This window comes from Lissotriton vulgaris, chromosome 8 (genome assembly GCF_964263255.1).
Source record: "Lissotriton vulgaris chromosome 8, aLisVul1.2, whole genome shotgun sequence".
In the NCBI taxonomy this organism is placed as follows: domain Eukaryota; kingdom Metazoa; phylum Chordata; class Amphibia; order Caudata; family Salamandridae; genus Lissotriton; species Lissotriton vulgaris.
Genome location: NC_141696.1, coordinates 1,327,403,085 through 1,327,420,762, shown reverse-complemented (window position 1 = coordinate 1,327,420,762; position 17,678 = coordinate 1,327,403,085). Strand labels below are relative to the sequence as shown.

The following is a 17,678-nucleotide window of genomic DNA, read 5'->3' as shown; positions in this document are numbered from 1 at the left end:
AAGGAATGAAGAATGTGGCAGCCTGGATGAAAGACAGCTGTTTGAAGCTCAACTCAGAGAAGACCGAGGTCCTCAACCTCGGATCCTGCACCTCCACCTGGGACAACACCTCGTGGCCCACCGCCCTCGGGAACCCACCTACACCCGCGGACCACGCACGAAACCTCAGCATCATCCTTCACTCCTCCCTTTCCATGAACCGCCAGATCAACGCCGTGGCCTCCACTTGCTTCAACTGCCTGCCCATCCTCAGCAAGACCTTCAAATGGATCCCCCTGACTGCAGAAGGACCATCACCCATGCGCTCATAACCAGCAGATTGAACTTCGGCAACACCCTCTATGCCGGAATCAACAGAACCCTTCTACACCATCTCCAAACCATGCAGAATGCTGCAGCCAGACTCGTCCTTGGTACATCGTGTCACAAACACATGACCCAACACCTACGAAGCCTCCACTGGATCCCCGTCGAGAAAAGGGTCACCTTCAAACTCCTCAACCACGCCTACAAATCCCTTAACAACATTGGACCCAAACACCTCAATGAGAGAGTAGTTTTCCATGTGCCCAAGAGGAACCTCAACTCTGCCGCATCCGCACAAACAGAACGGGTGGGAGAGCTTTCTCCTACATCGCAGCCAAGACCTGGAAAGAGCTCCCTGTGAACATCAGCCGTTCCCCGACCCTGCACTCCTTTCAGGAGGGACCTCAAGACCTGGTTCTTTGACTGATCCGGAGCCGCCACCCACCTTCCCCTCCCAGCACCTTGAGACCCCCACGGTTGAGTAGCGCGCTTTACAAACCCCTGATTGATTTATTGATTTAAGGGGCTGTCACTGGGAAAGGGGTGTGAAGGTAAGCCGGGTAAATACAAACCACAGCGTCACCAGTTGCTGTTTGCTTTTTGCCTGAACTTCTTGTATTAATCTTTTATTCTGAACAAATATTTTCCAAAAAGATTATGATGCACTTTTGTTGACTGTATTTATTTTATTTGCAAACTTTTTATAACGTTGTGCTGCAAGCTAAAATGCATCTTGGCACTTTTCAGTCCATTATGGAAATACCGCAAATTTGACAAACCATTGGTCTGCAGAGCATTATAGAGCTCCACTAACTATAGCCGCTATAATACAACTGTAATTGTCTGTATTTTCTGACCACTGCCAATTTTTTTATATTCTATCCTTAGACCAGCAGAGGAGTGGGTTGGGAAGGTAGATGTGCTGTTTCGGTGCAATCGAAGTCTCACACAGAGCCAGATATGGATGGAATTTCCGAACAACACTAGTGCAGTGGTTTAAGATCTTATAGTTCCTGGTTGCTCAAATAGGTCTAATTTATGATACTTATATGTTTCCCTCATCCACATTGCTTATTTTTTCCTTGCGAGAACGTGTCACTCATAGGCATTGAATGTCACTCATAATTACACAGAATTCATGAAAATGTCACACATGGCAATCTGAAACCTTGGCAGCTATGTTTTATAGTTAAATGCACTTTACTTTTTGACTGCCATGCCACTAATGTTTTGCAGTTTTAAATCTAGAAATGTATGTTTTTATTAAACTCCAATCTAAAATGTGTTTTAATGCATTTAAAGAGGTCTGAGTGTGTGTGTCTGTCTGTTTGGTATGGGGTGTAGAGTGTACTTTTGTGTGGGGGGTGTGCGTGCTTGTTCAAAACAGTATAGTATATGCTTCACACGTATTCAAAGGGTACCGGAACTGCCTCATTGATAGAGAAAATGTAGATAACAAGTGAAATCCTTTTCATCTAGAATGACACTCTAAAACATTAAGCCTGCAAACAAGATGTTGAATGGATTCCTTGAATTCATCAGTGGTAATAACTCAGGGCTGAAGTTGTCCATCGTTTGTAGCTTGACTTTGTTGTGAAAGACAGAGACCTGCTAGGATTGTCTCATAAGTAACGTCCACAAATGGGACGAATCTGAGCAAACTATCAGACCAGATCCCCTTTAAACAGGAACACAAGCAACTCTAGACTGGTTTCAGCCCTATAGATTGTTTAGTAAACATAATCAGAATACTTCAACCTATAAAATTGAAACGGTCATCTTAATCTTCCCAACACTTAACAATTTGCAGGTGCGAAAGATTATAAATGGGAATTTGTGCATGGCCTTTTGGAAAACGCCATTTACGGAGGACGTGTTGATAATCACTTTGATCTCAGAGTCCTACGGTCATATTTGAAGCAGTTTTTTAATTCAGAAGTGATCGGCGCATCTCATCATAGAGGACAAACTGCTTTCCCAGTATCAATTTCTCTACCCAATTCATGCAGCATTTTGGTAAGTAGAAGTGATACATTCTGTTAAGTATCCCATGGCTCTCGCCTTGTGTCCATGTGACAGTCTATCTATGCAATCAACTTTGCACTTAGTGTTGTTTTGCAATTTTTTTTGCCTTTTTCGGAAAAAGTTCTCAATCCTACTTTTTAAGGAGAATAATATCTCTGACCACTAGACAGCTATGTTTTATTTGCAATCGCTGCCTTCTGTAAATGGCTGCTTTTCCATTGTTAGTTACATTCAATGTGTTCTTTGGTTTAGGAATTCTGGCTGTAAAGCAATCTTTATGCCTTATTTTGTGCCTGACATGGAATTACTTGAATTACTTATATGCTGAGCTATGTGATGAATTAATGTTTTCTCTCCCTTTGATGCCCTTGACACTTTGTGTATTTGGGATCTTGTTTTTATATCTGGTAGTTGCAGTTCTAATGATGAATTTTATCAATACATTTATTCTGTTTGTAGTGTATTTGTCTTTTTTGGCTCTCAGCCGAATAAAGTGTATTTATTTATTGACATTACAATGTTGTCTAGTCTATGTCTCAGACATTAGCTTTCATATTTAGATTTAAGAACATTACTATTTTTTAGAACAATAGAAAAATATTATCCTGAATGTAGATATGGTAGCCGTTGTACTTTAAGGCCAGCTGAGGAAAATTGGAGAGATCCCGACACGGTTATTAAATAGGGATCTTAAGTCGAGACCCTTGGATTATCTGGAAACCACTTTTTTCCTGAGACTAGACTTTAAGACGAGCATTCTCACAAGTCCCTAATACCAATGTGAGAAAGGTTTTACTGCACTCTCTGTTTTTTCTACCCTATGGCCACCTCCAATAGGCTGAATCAGATGTTTTCCAACCTATATGGTGCACCTTCACTCTGGCGGATTAACTACAGGGGAGCATTGACAGTTACCTAGTATAGATTGTACAAAGCAACACCTAGGAGGCCTCTTACCAGCCATAGCATGCATGGAGAAATTACACTCCTCCTGCTATAGGGACTTATACCTTACTTCCACCTAGGAGCCACCTCTTCAGTCATGAAGTCTCTAAAGGGCACCCTTATTAGCTACCCAGTCTCACCCATTGTCTCCATGATGCTTCGCCATGATTGGAGAATCTCATCTCAGGTATGAGTTTCCATCTTTGCTTCATGAGCTTCCATTCCAGGTGATGAATTAAAGCATGTTTCGTGTTAGGTTAGAGATCTATCCTAGTCCATGATTCCTATGTCTGGCACATACAGACAATATTAACGTCTTCTGTCCCCTCCCACTTCGTCAGAGCAAAACTTTTTTTGTGCTCTGTCAAATATTTTTACTAATGTTTCATGCATATATATTTGCCTACTCCTTCAGCACTAATGCCGCTTTTGCTTGTGGCTTGTGTCTCTGTGTCTCTACCTCTTCTACATTGTGAGTCCCCCAATACACCATAACTCCCACTTCTCCTTGAACACTGTAATCCCAAATACCCATTAGTGAGCTAATTATCACTTTTCTGCTCTTACCACCTAATCTAATGATGAACCATTCTAAATGTGAACTCATCTCAGGCTAAAACTGTGAGTGCACCATGCTATGTGCCCTCTCGATCCTAGTACCCAGTACATATGGGAAAGGGAAGAGGGATAGCTCATGCAGAATGGAATTTAATTTTACTCTTGACAAAAACCTACAGAGTGAGTAAAAGTCATTGCATCGACACCTACACACATTTACCCAAGTCCACGTTCCTGGCTGACTGAAACTCCTTTTAAAAACTCTTTTATCAGGTGAGTAGATGATGGATGAAAATATTTGTGTGGCTCCTGTGTGCATCCCATCAAGTCTGAGTAGGCCCAATAAAATTATACAAAAGTCTGGATGTGGTAGTCTCTGCTGGCAAAGCTGTATATTACTGGAAGCAATTTGACTTCCAAAAAAGCAGCCTGCATGATGTCCCTGTCTGACACGCTTGCCGTCGCTGCTTCAGAAACGACCTTGAATTTAAAATGAATGGGTGCCAAAGCACCGATGTTGCACACGTTTCTTTGTTAAGGTCTGTCGTAGACGCACTCTCAAAGTGATAATTGGAGAGTGATCACCTGCCCGCATGTAGCAAAATCCCTCCTCTCATCTCATCATAAATTACAGACAGATCATTTGCTGAGTTACTTTAATGCCAAACCATCAAATTTACTAAAGTACCACATTTGATCTAAATGCATCTTCCACTTCAGTCTCTGTTTGATCTGATAATGTGAATTTACTGTTGACCCAATATTCCTGCTATAATATGCCTGCTGTGCTTCAAATTTTGCCGGGGACCATCTGTTAATTTACCATCCTCACTGCATCAAAGTAGTTTTTTCTCTGTTAATTATAGGCCTTGAGGCGGTCATGCTCTGTGCATGACCTGCACACCATTGCCTGTGCTGCACGCAGAAACCATATAGATCCTGATTAGTTGAAGACAGGAATCATGCTACCAGAAGCATTGAAGAGATAGTCTTCCAGAGAAACTGGGGAAAGAAAGTCGTGTTCTCCTAAGCGTCTACGGCCTCACCCTTGGTACACTTTGTATGCTTGCCAAAATTAATTGTTAAGTTGCAATTCTTTTGTAACAAACTGGTTGCTAGTTCAGCATCTGTACTACTGAGCAACTGTCAAACTAGAAGGTCATGCATAAATCAGGAGACCTTCTGGACAGTTTGTTATTTAATGGATATTATTTCATCTACCGATTCTTTATCCTTTAAATATTCTTTACCTTTGAAACTTCACAGGCTGTGACTCTGGAAATTGCTATTCAAGCTGCTAAGATGACTGGTGGTGTAACTTACATCACATGGTGCTGCAGTGGCATCTCAGGATAAAGTTTAATATTGAAATGGCTCACACACTACGATTTGAACCTTATTTTATACGTTATGGCGTTTTCTCTTCAATGTTGGTGTGCAGTTTAGTATCACCTTCTGATTCAAGGCGTGACCGATATGTCTGAAAGTAGCGACCCACCCCCTTAGTGAAGCGTCTCCTAGTTACACTGCTGGATTCCCGTTTGATAAAAGTTCATCCAATTTTGTGATCATAATCCAAATAAGACTCCGCTTGATAGTCTTTTCAAATCAATATTGTTCTGCATTTTCCAAGGCTTAGGCATTTTTTCATAATCGTAATTTAGGAAACAAGGTAGGTACTCCATAAGTCAAATACAATGGTTCTGGGTACAGCCACCTGATACACAGGTGAACGGCAGGTTAATGTTCAAAGTGGAAACATCTCACTATAGACTGATTGGCCCTCAAACATTATAGAACAAGGATACTGTCGCTCCATTAAGAATTCACATCAACTTATTTATTTATTTATTTGTATTTTGTAAAGCGCATGGTTACACTGGCAAGTGTGTCCCCGCGCTGAAAATGCTACAGATGTTTCCAAGAGTTCATGGCGTGATTGCGAAAAGATCTTAATTCCGGTCTTAATCCTTGGGGAAGAGGACTGTTTTCAGGTCTCTTCTAAAGTGTGGCTCAGAGCGTTCCATACACAGTTTTTCTGGCAACTGGTTCCATGTCCTGGCAGTTTTGAATCTAAAAGACTTTCCACCCATTCTGGCTGTTTTGACCTTCGGGACTTGTACTTGCCCTGTGCCGCATGATCTAAGCTGGCGGGTGGGTTCGCACCATTTCAGAAGGCCATGCAGATATCTTTGGCCTCTACCATGCAGGATGCGATGTCCTACACATAGGGCTTTAAAAGTCACCTGTTCCCTAATCGGGAGCCAGTGAAGGGTTTTCAGTGCTTTTTTTGATGATGCTCTTCTGGGTAGTTGTAGGATCAAGCGGGCCGCTGCGTTTTGTATTTGTTGTAGTCTTGAGAGGCTTTTTTCGCTGGCCCCTAGATACAGTACATTCCATAGTCCAGCCTGAATGTTATAAGGCTATGGACTAGGGTCTGGTGTACTGGTATGGGCATAAGGTCCAGCGTTTTCCTAAGGACCCGCAGTATCCCAAAACAGGTGCCTGCCACTTGTTTGGTTTGGTGGACGAACATTAGGTTTTTGTCTAGCCAGACCCCTAAGTTCTTTACTAAATTACTTGGTGTGGGTAGTTCACCCAGTTCTTCCGGCCACCAGGCTGAGGTCCATACTGATGGGGATTTACCTATGATCAATACCTCCGTCTTATTTCCATTAAGGCGGAGGCAGTTGTCTGCCATCCACAGTTGTTAGCGCTTTTCTTCTCGGGTTGCGTTAGGGTCACAATCAGTTGCGTATCGTCAGCATACGATACTATCTCAACCCCATATGTATCTGTGATTCCTCCTAAGGGGGCCACGTAAAGAATAAATAGGGTCGGGCTGAGACTGGAGCTTGTGGCACTTCCTGATATAGTTTTATTTCTTTGGACCTGAACTGGCCCTGGGTGACCTGGAAGGTTCGATCAGTTAGGAATGATTGAAGCCATTCCCAAGCTTTTCCTCTCACCCCTCCCTTTTTAAGACACTGTAGCAGTGTGTGATGAGCTACAGTGTCGAAAGAGGCACTGAGATCGAGGAGAATCAGTGCCGTCGTCTACCATCCCCAAAAGCAGAGCCACACAAGAAATCTTCAATAAAAGTATCCCAAATGTTGTTATAACTGGCTATTTGAGGAGGTGAAATGAAATGTATAGAATATTGGGTTTCACTCACTATGCTTTCTTGTTCCATAAAAAAGTGGACATTTGAGGCTGAGCGAAGATGTGAAGGAAAAAAGATAGATTACAATTTGTTACCTTTCTGCTAATTCTAGCAGTGCTAAAATACATCTTGTACTAGAGATCTGAAAGAAACAGGTTAGTGTTAGATTCCTTACCTTAGAATATCTCCAGTCGTCAGACTGGATCCGGAAAGTTTCCGTCAGCAGTACCCTTGCGCGTCGGTAGGCGTATTCTGCAGCTGCGCGCTCGTCGTGAGCGTCGTGATTGCCGGGATGACGTCGTCGGAGTACTTAGACACCGCCCTTGCGCGCTGACGTGAGTTCAGTACATAGTTCTTCTTTTTTCCACGCCAGCAAGCGCAGATTCGGGAAGAGCAGTACTCTAGTCATTTTTGGACTAACTTTTTTGATCTCTTTTGATCACTTTTCGAGTCGACCTTCGACTCGCGGTGACGTTAGGGATGCCTGGTTTTAAACTTGCGAGGCCTGTCACCTCATGATGTCGGTGACCGACCCCCACCGTCGGTGCCTTTACTGCCACGACGCCGACCATGATGACAATTCGTGCCCCGACTGCCGGGCCTTGACCTCGAAGGCTAGATGGGAGCGGTCCCGTAAGCTGCTCGAGCTCCGGCAGTCGGCTCCGCGCCGCTCGAGGTCCCGGTCGAGGAGGAAGTCGAGGGACCGGTCGCGAAGCCGCAGTCATCGCCGCTCGTCGGGACACCACCACTCATCGGGCTCCAAGTCCTCCGGTAAGTCGAGGCATTTGAAAAAGAAGTCGAAGAAGCATCATCGCTCTTCTGACTCCCCCCGACGCTCGTGTGACGCGCCCGAGGGTTCGGGCGACACCGCCCGCGTTGCTCCGCCGGAGCCACAGGCGCCGCGTCCAGCTCCTTACCAGCCAGTCCCTGCTGCACGCGATGCCGGAGGAGATAAGTGCTTTCCTCTTGGCCATAAGGTCGCACTTCCCTCCGTCGGAACCTGTCACGGTGCCATCGGGCCCCGCGTGTCAGGCTGGGAGACCTAGCGGGCCGGCGGCTCCGGCCCCTGCGCCGTCTGGTGCTTCGGCCCCGGCGCCGTCGTCGACGGCGGTCCCAACGCCGCAGGGCCCTGCAGGGTCCAGGCCTGGATCCGGTTCATCGCCAGTCGACCTCACGACACCTCCGCTGGCACCGACCCCGAGGGTGTCGCTCCCAGTGCCATCTTCGGGCGACTCCGGCCCCGGTTTCAGCCCCGTTCCGGGTACGACGCCGATGGGTGAGCACTTCACCTATGACCCGGCTCCATCATTTTTGCCTGTTAACCAGGAGATGGATGATGAGGAGGACTGGGAGGTGTCTGAGGACCCTCTGGCACAGCAGTGCCAGTTAAGCCTGGACTGGGCAGAAGAGCTGGGGGAGGCCAGTGGTCTGGCCTCTTCGCCTGACAGTGGATTTGTCTCTCCTCCCTCCGTGGCTTCCGAGGAGGGGGCTGCTTACAGCGATGTGTTGAACAGGGCGGCCAAGGCCTTGGCTCTTTAACTCCCTGTCGTGGCCGTGAGGACTAACCTCCTCACTGAGGTGCTCAAACCGCAGGCAAGCTACTCGGAGCCTCTACTGCCAATTAACAAAGCCCTCACCGACGTTCTGATGGACACCTGGTCCAAGCCCTCCCCAGGCCTCCCTGTGGATCGGAACGTGGCCCGACGCCACCGCCGGCTCCGGGCGACCCCTGCTTTCTGTCTGTTCACCCCAACCCCCGAGAGCCTGGTGATCCAGGCCTCTACGTTCCAGACTGCATTCCTGACCGCTCCTCCGGATCGGGAATCCAGAAGGTATGATCAGTTTGGGAAGAATCTGTTTTCCTCTCTGAGTTTGGGGCTGCGGTCTGTCAACACTGCCTGCCTTTTGGGCCGTTACACCCACTCTCTGTGGGATACGGTTGCGGAGGTGCTGCCACAGTGCCCGGAGGAAGCCCGGACAGAACTCACCCAGGCCCTAGCGGAAGGGCGGGATGCAGCACGATACTCGATCCAGTGTGGACTTGAAACCACGGATGCGCTGGGTAGAGCGATTGCAACGACAGTGGTGGTTCGCCGCCATGCCTGGCTGAGGTCCGCCAACTTTTCGGGGGATGTCCAGGCCATGCTCATGGACATGCCCTTCGATGGCCGTCGCCATTTTGGCGACAAAGCCGATAGTGCGCTGGAGCGTTTTAAGGACTCCAGGGCTACGGCCAAGTCCTTGGGCCTAGGCCAACACTAGCAAACTTCCACTTTTCGCCCCTTTCGTAGCCAAGGAAGGGGCGCCCCCACACGTCCAGCAAGCCGCAGACCCAGTCTCAACGCGGTCCCGGATGTGGTGTCCACCGTGGCGGTACCGGGGGACACCGGCAGGGTCAGTCCACACCCGCCCCTGCAGCATCTGTCTCTAAGCCTTCCTAGTCCGACATTTCAGGCCCATTCAACGCCAGTGGGGGGCAGGGTCCGCCATCATCTCCGCCACTGGCGTACCATCACGTCGGACAGGTGGGTGCTGCAAATCGTCCGAAGAGGCTACTCCCTCCCTTTTGAGGCGACCCCTCCAGCCATGCCACTGCAGTACCACCGCATGTCGGGGGATCACTTGCAACTTCTGCAGGAGGAAGTTACGGCCCTCTTGGCCAAGGGGGCCATCGAGTACGCTCCGGGGTCAGAAGTAGGACGTGGTTGCTATACCCACTACTTTCTGGTACCCAAGAAGGGCAAAGGAGGCCTACGCCCTATCTTGGACCTTTGGAGCGTCAACGGCTTCGTCGGGAAGGAGAAGTTCAAGATGCTGACTTTGGCTCAGGTCCTAGCTGCCCTGGACCCAGAGGACTGGATGGTAGCATTGGACTTGCAGGAAGCGTATTTCCACATTCCCGTCCTGCCGGCCCACCGGCGCTACCTGCGGTTCACGGTAGGCCACGAGCACTTTCAGTTTACCATGCTCCCCTTCGGCCTTACAAGCGTCCCTTGGGTGTTCATGAAAGTGATGGCGGTGGTCGCAGCTTTTCTGCGCAGATCAGGGGTTTCAGTCTTCCCCTATCTCGACGATTGGTTGTTGAAGGCGGGCTCGCCCCAGACAGTCGTGTCCCACCTCCAGACTACGGCCGACCTCCTGCACTCGCTGGGGTTCTCCATCAATGTGCCGAAGTCACACCTGTGCCCTTCTCAGAAGCTCCTTTTCATTGGAGCGGTTCTGGACTCGGCGCAGTTTCGGGTTTATCCCCTCGAACAGCGGGTTCGGGATATTCAGGCTCTAATTCCGATCTTTCAGCCTTTATCCCTAATCTCGGTCAGGTTGATGCTGCGGCTTCTGGGGCTGATGGCCTCCTCCATCCTTCTGGTGCATCACCCCAGGTGGCAGATGTGGGCTCTGCAGTAGGACCTGAAGTTTCAGTGGGCACAGCATCAGGGCAACCTGTTCGACCACGTACTCCGAGTCAGTTGTAGTGGTGGCTTACGAACCGCGATTGGGTCAGCGGCAGATCCCTCTCCCTACCCCAACCAGAATACGTAGTGGTGACAGATGCCTCCTTCCTGGGAGGGGGTCCACATGGGAGAGGCGGAGATCAGAGGCCCCTGGTCTCCGGCTGAGTCCCGGCTCCATATCAACCTTCTGGAGGTGCGGGTGATCCGACTTGCACTGAAGGCATACCTTTCCTATTTCCGGGGAAGTGTAGTGCAGGTGTTCACAGACAACACCACCGCTATATGGTACTGCAACAAACACGGCGGGGTGGGGTTATAGACCCTTTGTCAGGAGGCTCTGCGCCTTTGGCAATGGCTGGAACACCAGGGCGTCACCCTGGTGGTTCAACACCTGGCAGGTTCCCTGAACGCCAGGGCGGACGAACTCAGCCAGCGGTACATGATGGTGTCGTGGGGCTGAGCCTTGCATTTACGCTGTGTTAAGTTGACATGGGCTTATTAGAAGTTTAAACGCCATTTTTCCTTTCTGCTGCCGTTTGCACACGACACACTATAATAAATGTTTGGAGTCTTGCAGAGTGTTTTGCTTTACACGAGAGTGATATGTTTTTCTATATTGGCAGCCTTGCTTGATGGGTTTTGTCTGAACAGTGGGTGCCGAGGCCTTCAAGGTTATTTCGACACAGTGGTTGTTGTTCGGACTGATCAGTGCCTGTTCTGGACATGGCATATATGCAGCTATGGCCACCTCTGATTTGGGCGCATTTGATAATGTACTGCACAGGCGTGATCACACACACTTGGAGAACGTTCGCATGCTGAGAGCTGGTGCAGAATCTGATGTGATCCATTTCTGCTAAGTACCAGAGGTATGGGGCTGCCCTTGTAATCCCAAGAGACCTTCTGTAGATATAAAATAACCTACTAGCAAGGGAGGGTGAAATATAGGTATGTTTTCTGTTTCCATTTAGCATTGAAACATGCTTTCTCCCTTTGTATTTTATGGAATAGTAACTATACTGATAATCTTGTTGCTTATAATATGTCTGCTTGTATTAGCTAAGATACTGCACATGAGAACACGGCATTAGAAATAAATATTTCAAACTTGCATGTGTCTTCTTTTACTCCCTGTTTTGGACTGGTATGAGAGTATAACGAAAGATTGTTCATGTGTTCCACATTGCCTGAGGTAATTTAAGTTCCATGTTCTGGGTTGTCTAATCATTGGTGTTATGGAAGAGCCAATGAGATACTGATGCTAGTCTGGTAGGGGATATTGGGTACTAAGGTGAGTTTTGGCACACCCTAATTCACTGAGGTTCCAAGTCTCTATGCACAGCTCTGTGTAAGAGCAGAATCCCTGCTACAATGGATCACGAATGGCGTCTGAACTCGGACGTGGCGCAAGGTCTCTTTCAGCAGTGGGGAGAGCCTTGATTAGATCTATTCGCCACCGAAGAGAACGCGCAATGTCATAAGTTCTGCGCATTGGAATTTCCAAGGCGGCACTCGCTCGGCGACGCTTTTCGGCGCGGGTGGAGTTGCGGTCTGTTGTACGCCTTTCCGCCTATACCTCTTCTGCCCAGAGTGCTGAAGAAGATCAGGCGAGACCGGGCCCAAGTTATCCATGTGGCTCTGGACTGGGCACGAAGATACTGGTATCCCGAGCTACTCAGCATGTCAGTAGATCCCCCGATTTATCTGCCTCTTCAGGAGGACATTCTGTCGCAGCAGCAGGGGAGGGTCCTCCACCCGAACCTGTCCAGTCTCCACCTACATTCGTGGAGATTGAGCGGCGGCAGTTGAGGCCATTTGACTTGCCTCCTGAAGTCTGTGATGTGATTCTGGCAGCCAGGCTTCCCTCCACAAAAAACGGTATACGCCTGCAGGTGGAACAAATTTGTGGCATGGTGCACAGCAAAGGCTGGGAATCCACTCTCTGCCCCCCTATCAGAGGTTCTCCCCTTCCTTCTTTCTCTTGCCCAGCAGGGCTCTGCTCTGGGCACTATCAAGGGCTACCTCTCGGCCATTTAAACCTTCTTAAGGATTCCTGATCAGCCTTCTATTTTCAAGTCCCCTGTTGTAAATAGATTCTTGAAAGGCATCACACACATGTTTCCTCCTGTTCCCTTCGTGAGGCCTCAGTGGGACTTGAATCTTGTTCTAACATATCTAATGTGCGCTCCCTTTGAGCCACTTCATACCTGTCCTCTTCGTCTTCTGACTCTTAAGACTGCATTCCTGGTTGCCATCACCTCTGCCAGGAGAGTGAGTGAGCTCCAGGCTCTATCTTCTAAACCTCCTATCCTCTCTGTCCATCTGGACAAGGTTGTTCTAAGGACTCGTCCTTCTTTCCTGCCCAAGGTGGTCACAGCCTTTCATATCGGGCAGTCCATCACCTTGCCCACCTTCTATCCGCCTCCGCATCCCTCGAAGGAGGAAGAGAGGCTCCACCGTCTGGACCCAAAATGTGCGCTCTCTTTCTATCTAGATCGCACACGCCTGTTATGGGTGGATGACCAGCTCTTTGTTGATTACGTGGGCTCAAAGAAGGGGCGGGCGGTGCACAAGTGGACCATCTCTCTGTGGGTCATCTTGTGCATCAAGGTTTGCTACTCTTTGGCGAAAAAGGAGCCTCCTGTTGGGCTGCGCGCCCATTCCACTCGGGCCGCGGCGGCTACTACTGCCCTGGGTCGGGAAGTCCCCTTGCAGGACATCTGTCAGGCAGCTACGTGGGCCGCGTTGCCCATGTTTGCTAGGCATTACTGCCTGGGCAGCCAAGTTCAGAGAGATGGCTTTTTCGGCCATTTCGTTCTCCAGGACTTTCTGGTGTGATCTTGGTTCGCAGACCCACCACCGGGGTTGGTATTGCTGGGGTATCTATTCTAAGGTAAGGAATCTAACACTAAAGTGTTTCTTTCAGATGCACAAGTTACTTACCTTCAGTAACAATATATCTGTAAGAAACATTAGTTAGTGTTAGATTCCTTACCACCCTCCCATCCTCCCCGCTCTGCGAACCGATATCTAGGGTTAAGGAGATCCCTTTCAGGGCCCTAGTTTCATGGCACCAGTGTCGGTTTTTAACATGGCTCTGCGTTCCTGGCGCGGAAAGCTATGTACAGAACTTACGTCAACGCGCAAGGGCGGCGTCTAAGTACTCCGACGTCATCTGAGGCCTGATGAATGGCTTTGAAGGAAACCTATGCATCAAAAAATGTATCACAACTGGAGATTTAAACAAGTAGGGTTGATCAAGCCAACATGAAAGTCTGATAGGGCTGACAAGCAACCCTTAACTGTGCCCACTGCAAAGCTCTGCTGGGCCAACAACAAAAAACAATACTTCAGAGAATTTGTCCTCCAGAGGGTTGAGATTACGTACCCCAACTGCAAACTCTTCCTAGGGCCCAGCATAATTGCTGTAAGAATCTGGATTATTGTTTGAAGGGGAGTGGAAGCCCCACTCGAGGAACAGCAACACCTTGTCAGGGTAAACCGCAACTTAACCCTCCCGGAGCTTGGGCCAAAAATCAGTCCGGCTTAACTTAGAGGTAATGTGTAAAGTATTTATGCAGCACACAAACAGTAACAATGTGAAAACACAAGAATAATTCCAAACAAATTTAGAAATATAGAGTACATTTTAACAAATAAAATGATACCTTAACTACAAAAATCCAATCTGTAGAACCGGAGATATTCAGTTTTAATGTTTTAAGTGAAAATAGTGCCTAAGACCACTAAGCTCCATTAAGGTCATTTTGTTGCGCTAGACCGGTGAAAGTCACTACTTCAGGTCAACCACAATGGAGCATGGGACGAATATAGGGGCTAGGTTAGTCCCACTGAAAAGTTGCCTTCAAGTCTGGTACGAAGAGTTTTGTTTGCCTTGGAAGATGCCACAAGAAGTGAAGTGTATTGGATGGTCATCTCTATAGAGCCAAGAGCTGGTCAAGTGTCATGGCCAGTTGTTGCTGTGGTTTCAATATGGTAGTCGGTGCAGGCTGTTGCAGCTGTAGCACAAAGTGCAGGTCTTGCGTTGCTGTCACTGCGTACAGTCACAGGTGCAAAGAGCAGATTTCACTGGAGCAACACATTAGCGGTCATCTCGGGCAGCAGAGTCTTGGTGTGTAAGGGTCCATTTGTGGTCATGAGGATCCCAAACCTTTCTTATTGGAGAAGCCTCCACTGATGCCAGCCAAGAATCCAGGGCCTGTGTGGGCCCTCTTGTGGATCAGGACTCAGTCCACCAGAGTCCAGCAGCATGCTCAAACAGGTCCAGTTGCAGCTAATCATCTGGGCCCTTGCAGGGAGGCCTCTGAAGCTTGTTGTGTCACTGTACCTCACACAGGAGGTCAGCCAAAGGACCCTTAGAGTCATTCTTAGTAGCCTGGGAGCAAAGCAAACAGGTCCAGTTCTTCTTCTACAGACAGCAAGGCAGCAGGGCAGTCCTTTGGCAGCAGGGTGGTCATTCTTCTGAATCTTTCACACATCCAGGAGTGTTCTGATGAGTTGCTATAGAGGTCTAATATTTATACCGAGTGCCAGATTTGTGTTGGGGTACTCCCTGTTCTACCCTCTCATCTGTTCCTCAAAAGTTCTTTCCTTCCCCCTGTCAAGGCTCCAAACTATCTGAATTGACAAAAGGCAGGGTAGAAAAAGAACAAGATGGCAGTGGTCGAAGCAAACTGCTAGTACATCCCAATAAAGTCAAAGGTGGGTACATAAAATACAAAAGTCTTGTGTTCTCAAATGAATCAACACTATGCCACCTAAATAGTTTATACAGATGTATATAGAAACAGAGTTTCCATATAGAAACACTTTTACACAATCCAGAGCACTACTCAAATACAGACATTTCGATCTGTCGATTTCACATACCAACTTTTATTCACAAATTAGTCCAATCCAAAATTTCGTTGCCATGCACATCAGAGAGGAAATGAGACTGGCGACAGGTGATTCGCCATAATTATGACTTTTTCAATGCTTATAAATTCTAAGAGGTGATGAGGAGGTAAATCACTTATGTACGTTTTGCCTTTAAATGGGGACAGCAAAGCTACACGGGCTAGAATCGGCCCGGTTTGAAGGCAGTGAACCTGTAACCGCTCTGTATTTGTGTAGTGCTCTGGATTGTGTAAAAAAAAGCAGGGTAGGCCTGGTTTTCGGTGCCTTTGTGTGTGCAGGAGGCAAAACCTTTTGAAGTGTAAATAGGGCTGGGCACAACCCTCCCCAGTCATCCTAGCTGGATGGCCCGTCCTGCCCACAACAAAGCTCTTTTTGCACTACTGTCTGGAAGCAATAGAAAAACTCCAACAGCAGAACCATTCACAGTTGTGGGTCCCAGGACACTGGCAGAAGGCACAAATGGTTGGGACATCAAAATCTAAACTTTCTAAAAGTACCATTTAAATTCCAACCTCACCATAAAAGCAGACTTTAAATTATGATTTAAAATAGTGTAGGAGGTATTTTCTGTCACTGCTCCCAGTCTATATTTAGCATGTCATAAATGTTACAATGTAGCCCAATGATTCCCTTTTTGTGAATATTTGACTGCGAAGTCGTGTGTGACATTAAGTCCTACATGCCCTTCTCTTACATAGCTGCACCCTGCCTTTATTGACAATAAGGCCTGCATATTATTACATTACTTATTAATATTTCAAAGGAAGTTTTAAGCATGTCAGAAGGGGTGTTTTGACTGGTCAGATTTTCAGTTTTAAACTGCAACAGACCGGTTACCTGTGTATAGATACCAGACTGCTTGCAACTGTAGTCTCTCACATTCAGCCTGCACCCATGCACATACCCGTGTGCACACGTCCTCATGTGTAACTAGCCCAGTGCCCTTTAACCTTCATTACTGTGGCCTTACCTTAAAAGGTGAACACTAGTGGTAAACTCATGCACTCCAATTTACCATGAAATTGCTGGTAGTGATACACTCATAAGGAAACTCTTTCACAATAAAGGTCCAAAACAGCGTGATCTGAAATCAGAAAATATGGTCGTACTAAATGGGCGGAACCCATTTGCAACAGTTGGACTATGTGGATTGATATCTTGCTGCCAGAATAACATCTACTACTTCAGTTAGCATCTCAATAGAGGTTAACTGTTGCTGATCAATCTCCATGCATGAAGGTGTAGATTGTGGAGATGAGGGTGTAGTGTTCTCTCCTACTTGCTGAGGCAGGAAGTCCTTCTTCCTGTCCAGGTCCTGAAGGGGTAGCTAGGTCAGAAGTTATATGCTCAGACTGAGGAGCTCTGGGGGCCACACACTCCCGATTCAACCCAGGGATATTAAGATTAATTGAGACTTGTATTTCATGAATTTCCTCAGAGCTCCATGCAGGATTGGTAGCAGCTGGAATGAATATAGAACCGAAGTGTCCTTAGACAGATGGAATTCTTCTCCTTATGACCTTTTAGGAGGGAATTGTGTGCGTAGAAACTTTGACACTGAACACGCTCAATGGTGGAAAACTGTCTAACCAGGCCAAGCTCCAATGATTGAAGATGTTCTCTGCCAAGTGTTTGAAAGAATTAAATAATGTACACTCACACAGATCCATAAGATTATCTATCAAAAGGGCCTAATTTCCTGGATATTGAGAATTAGCATCTAATAAAGACTTCTAGCCACAGATTTAGTATCCTAGAATATTACCCAGGTATCAGACTGGATCCGGAAATTTCCAAGCTGCACTTCTGCATCTTTGGCAGGTTGCATCCTTCGGCTCCGCCTGGGCTGCACCATCCACACCGGAAGAGATGTATGTGGTGTGCCTATAAAGCCACCACCCCAGTGCACTGACATCAGTTTTTTTCCTTTCATGCCATTAGTACAGATCCAGAGAGAGCTACCTCTGTCCGATTTTTGGGCAGCTTTTTTTGACGTTTCATCAAGTTTTCTTGAGACTATGCCTCCCAGTGTGGTAAAAATGTCCTCCAAAAACAGTGTATTTTAAACCCTGTGGTTCCTGTCACAGTCAGATATCTTTGACAGACCGCCATCTGGTTTGTTTCTGGTGCCTAGTGCTGGGACACTACTCCAAGGCCAGTGAGGACTGTCGCTGAAGACACTGCAGGAGTGTTCCTTACAACTCCTCGTCACCTCCATAATGTTCCAGGCCTCAGTCTGGAGGAAGGTTCCGGTCCTGTTTGTGGAGCTGTTCCAGGCGCTTGTCATAGTGTTTAAAGTTGTCAGGTAA

The 17,678-nt window shown here is 47.5% G+C and overlaps 1 protein-coding gene across 3 annotated transcripts in view; it reads left to right on the top strand.

Annotated features, from left to right (window-relative positions):
- The window catches only part of DYNC2H1 (dynein cytoplasmic 2 heavy chain 1), a 1,560,829-nt gene that overhangs the window by 1,251,526 nt on the left and 291,625 nt on the right, over positions 1 to 17,678 (top strand). For all 3 annotated transcript variants that reach the window (XM_086935265.1, XM_086935264.1, XM_086935263.1), the window contains one exon: positions 2,117 to 2,322. In XM_086935265.1, the coding sequence (XP_086791391.1) occupies positions 2,117 to 2,322 (206 nt within the window). The remainder of the gene's footprint in view (positions 1 to 2,116; positions 2,323 to 17,678) is intronic.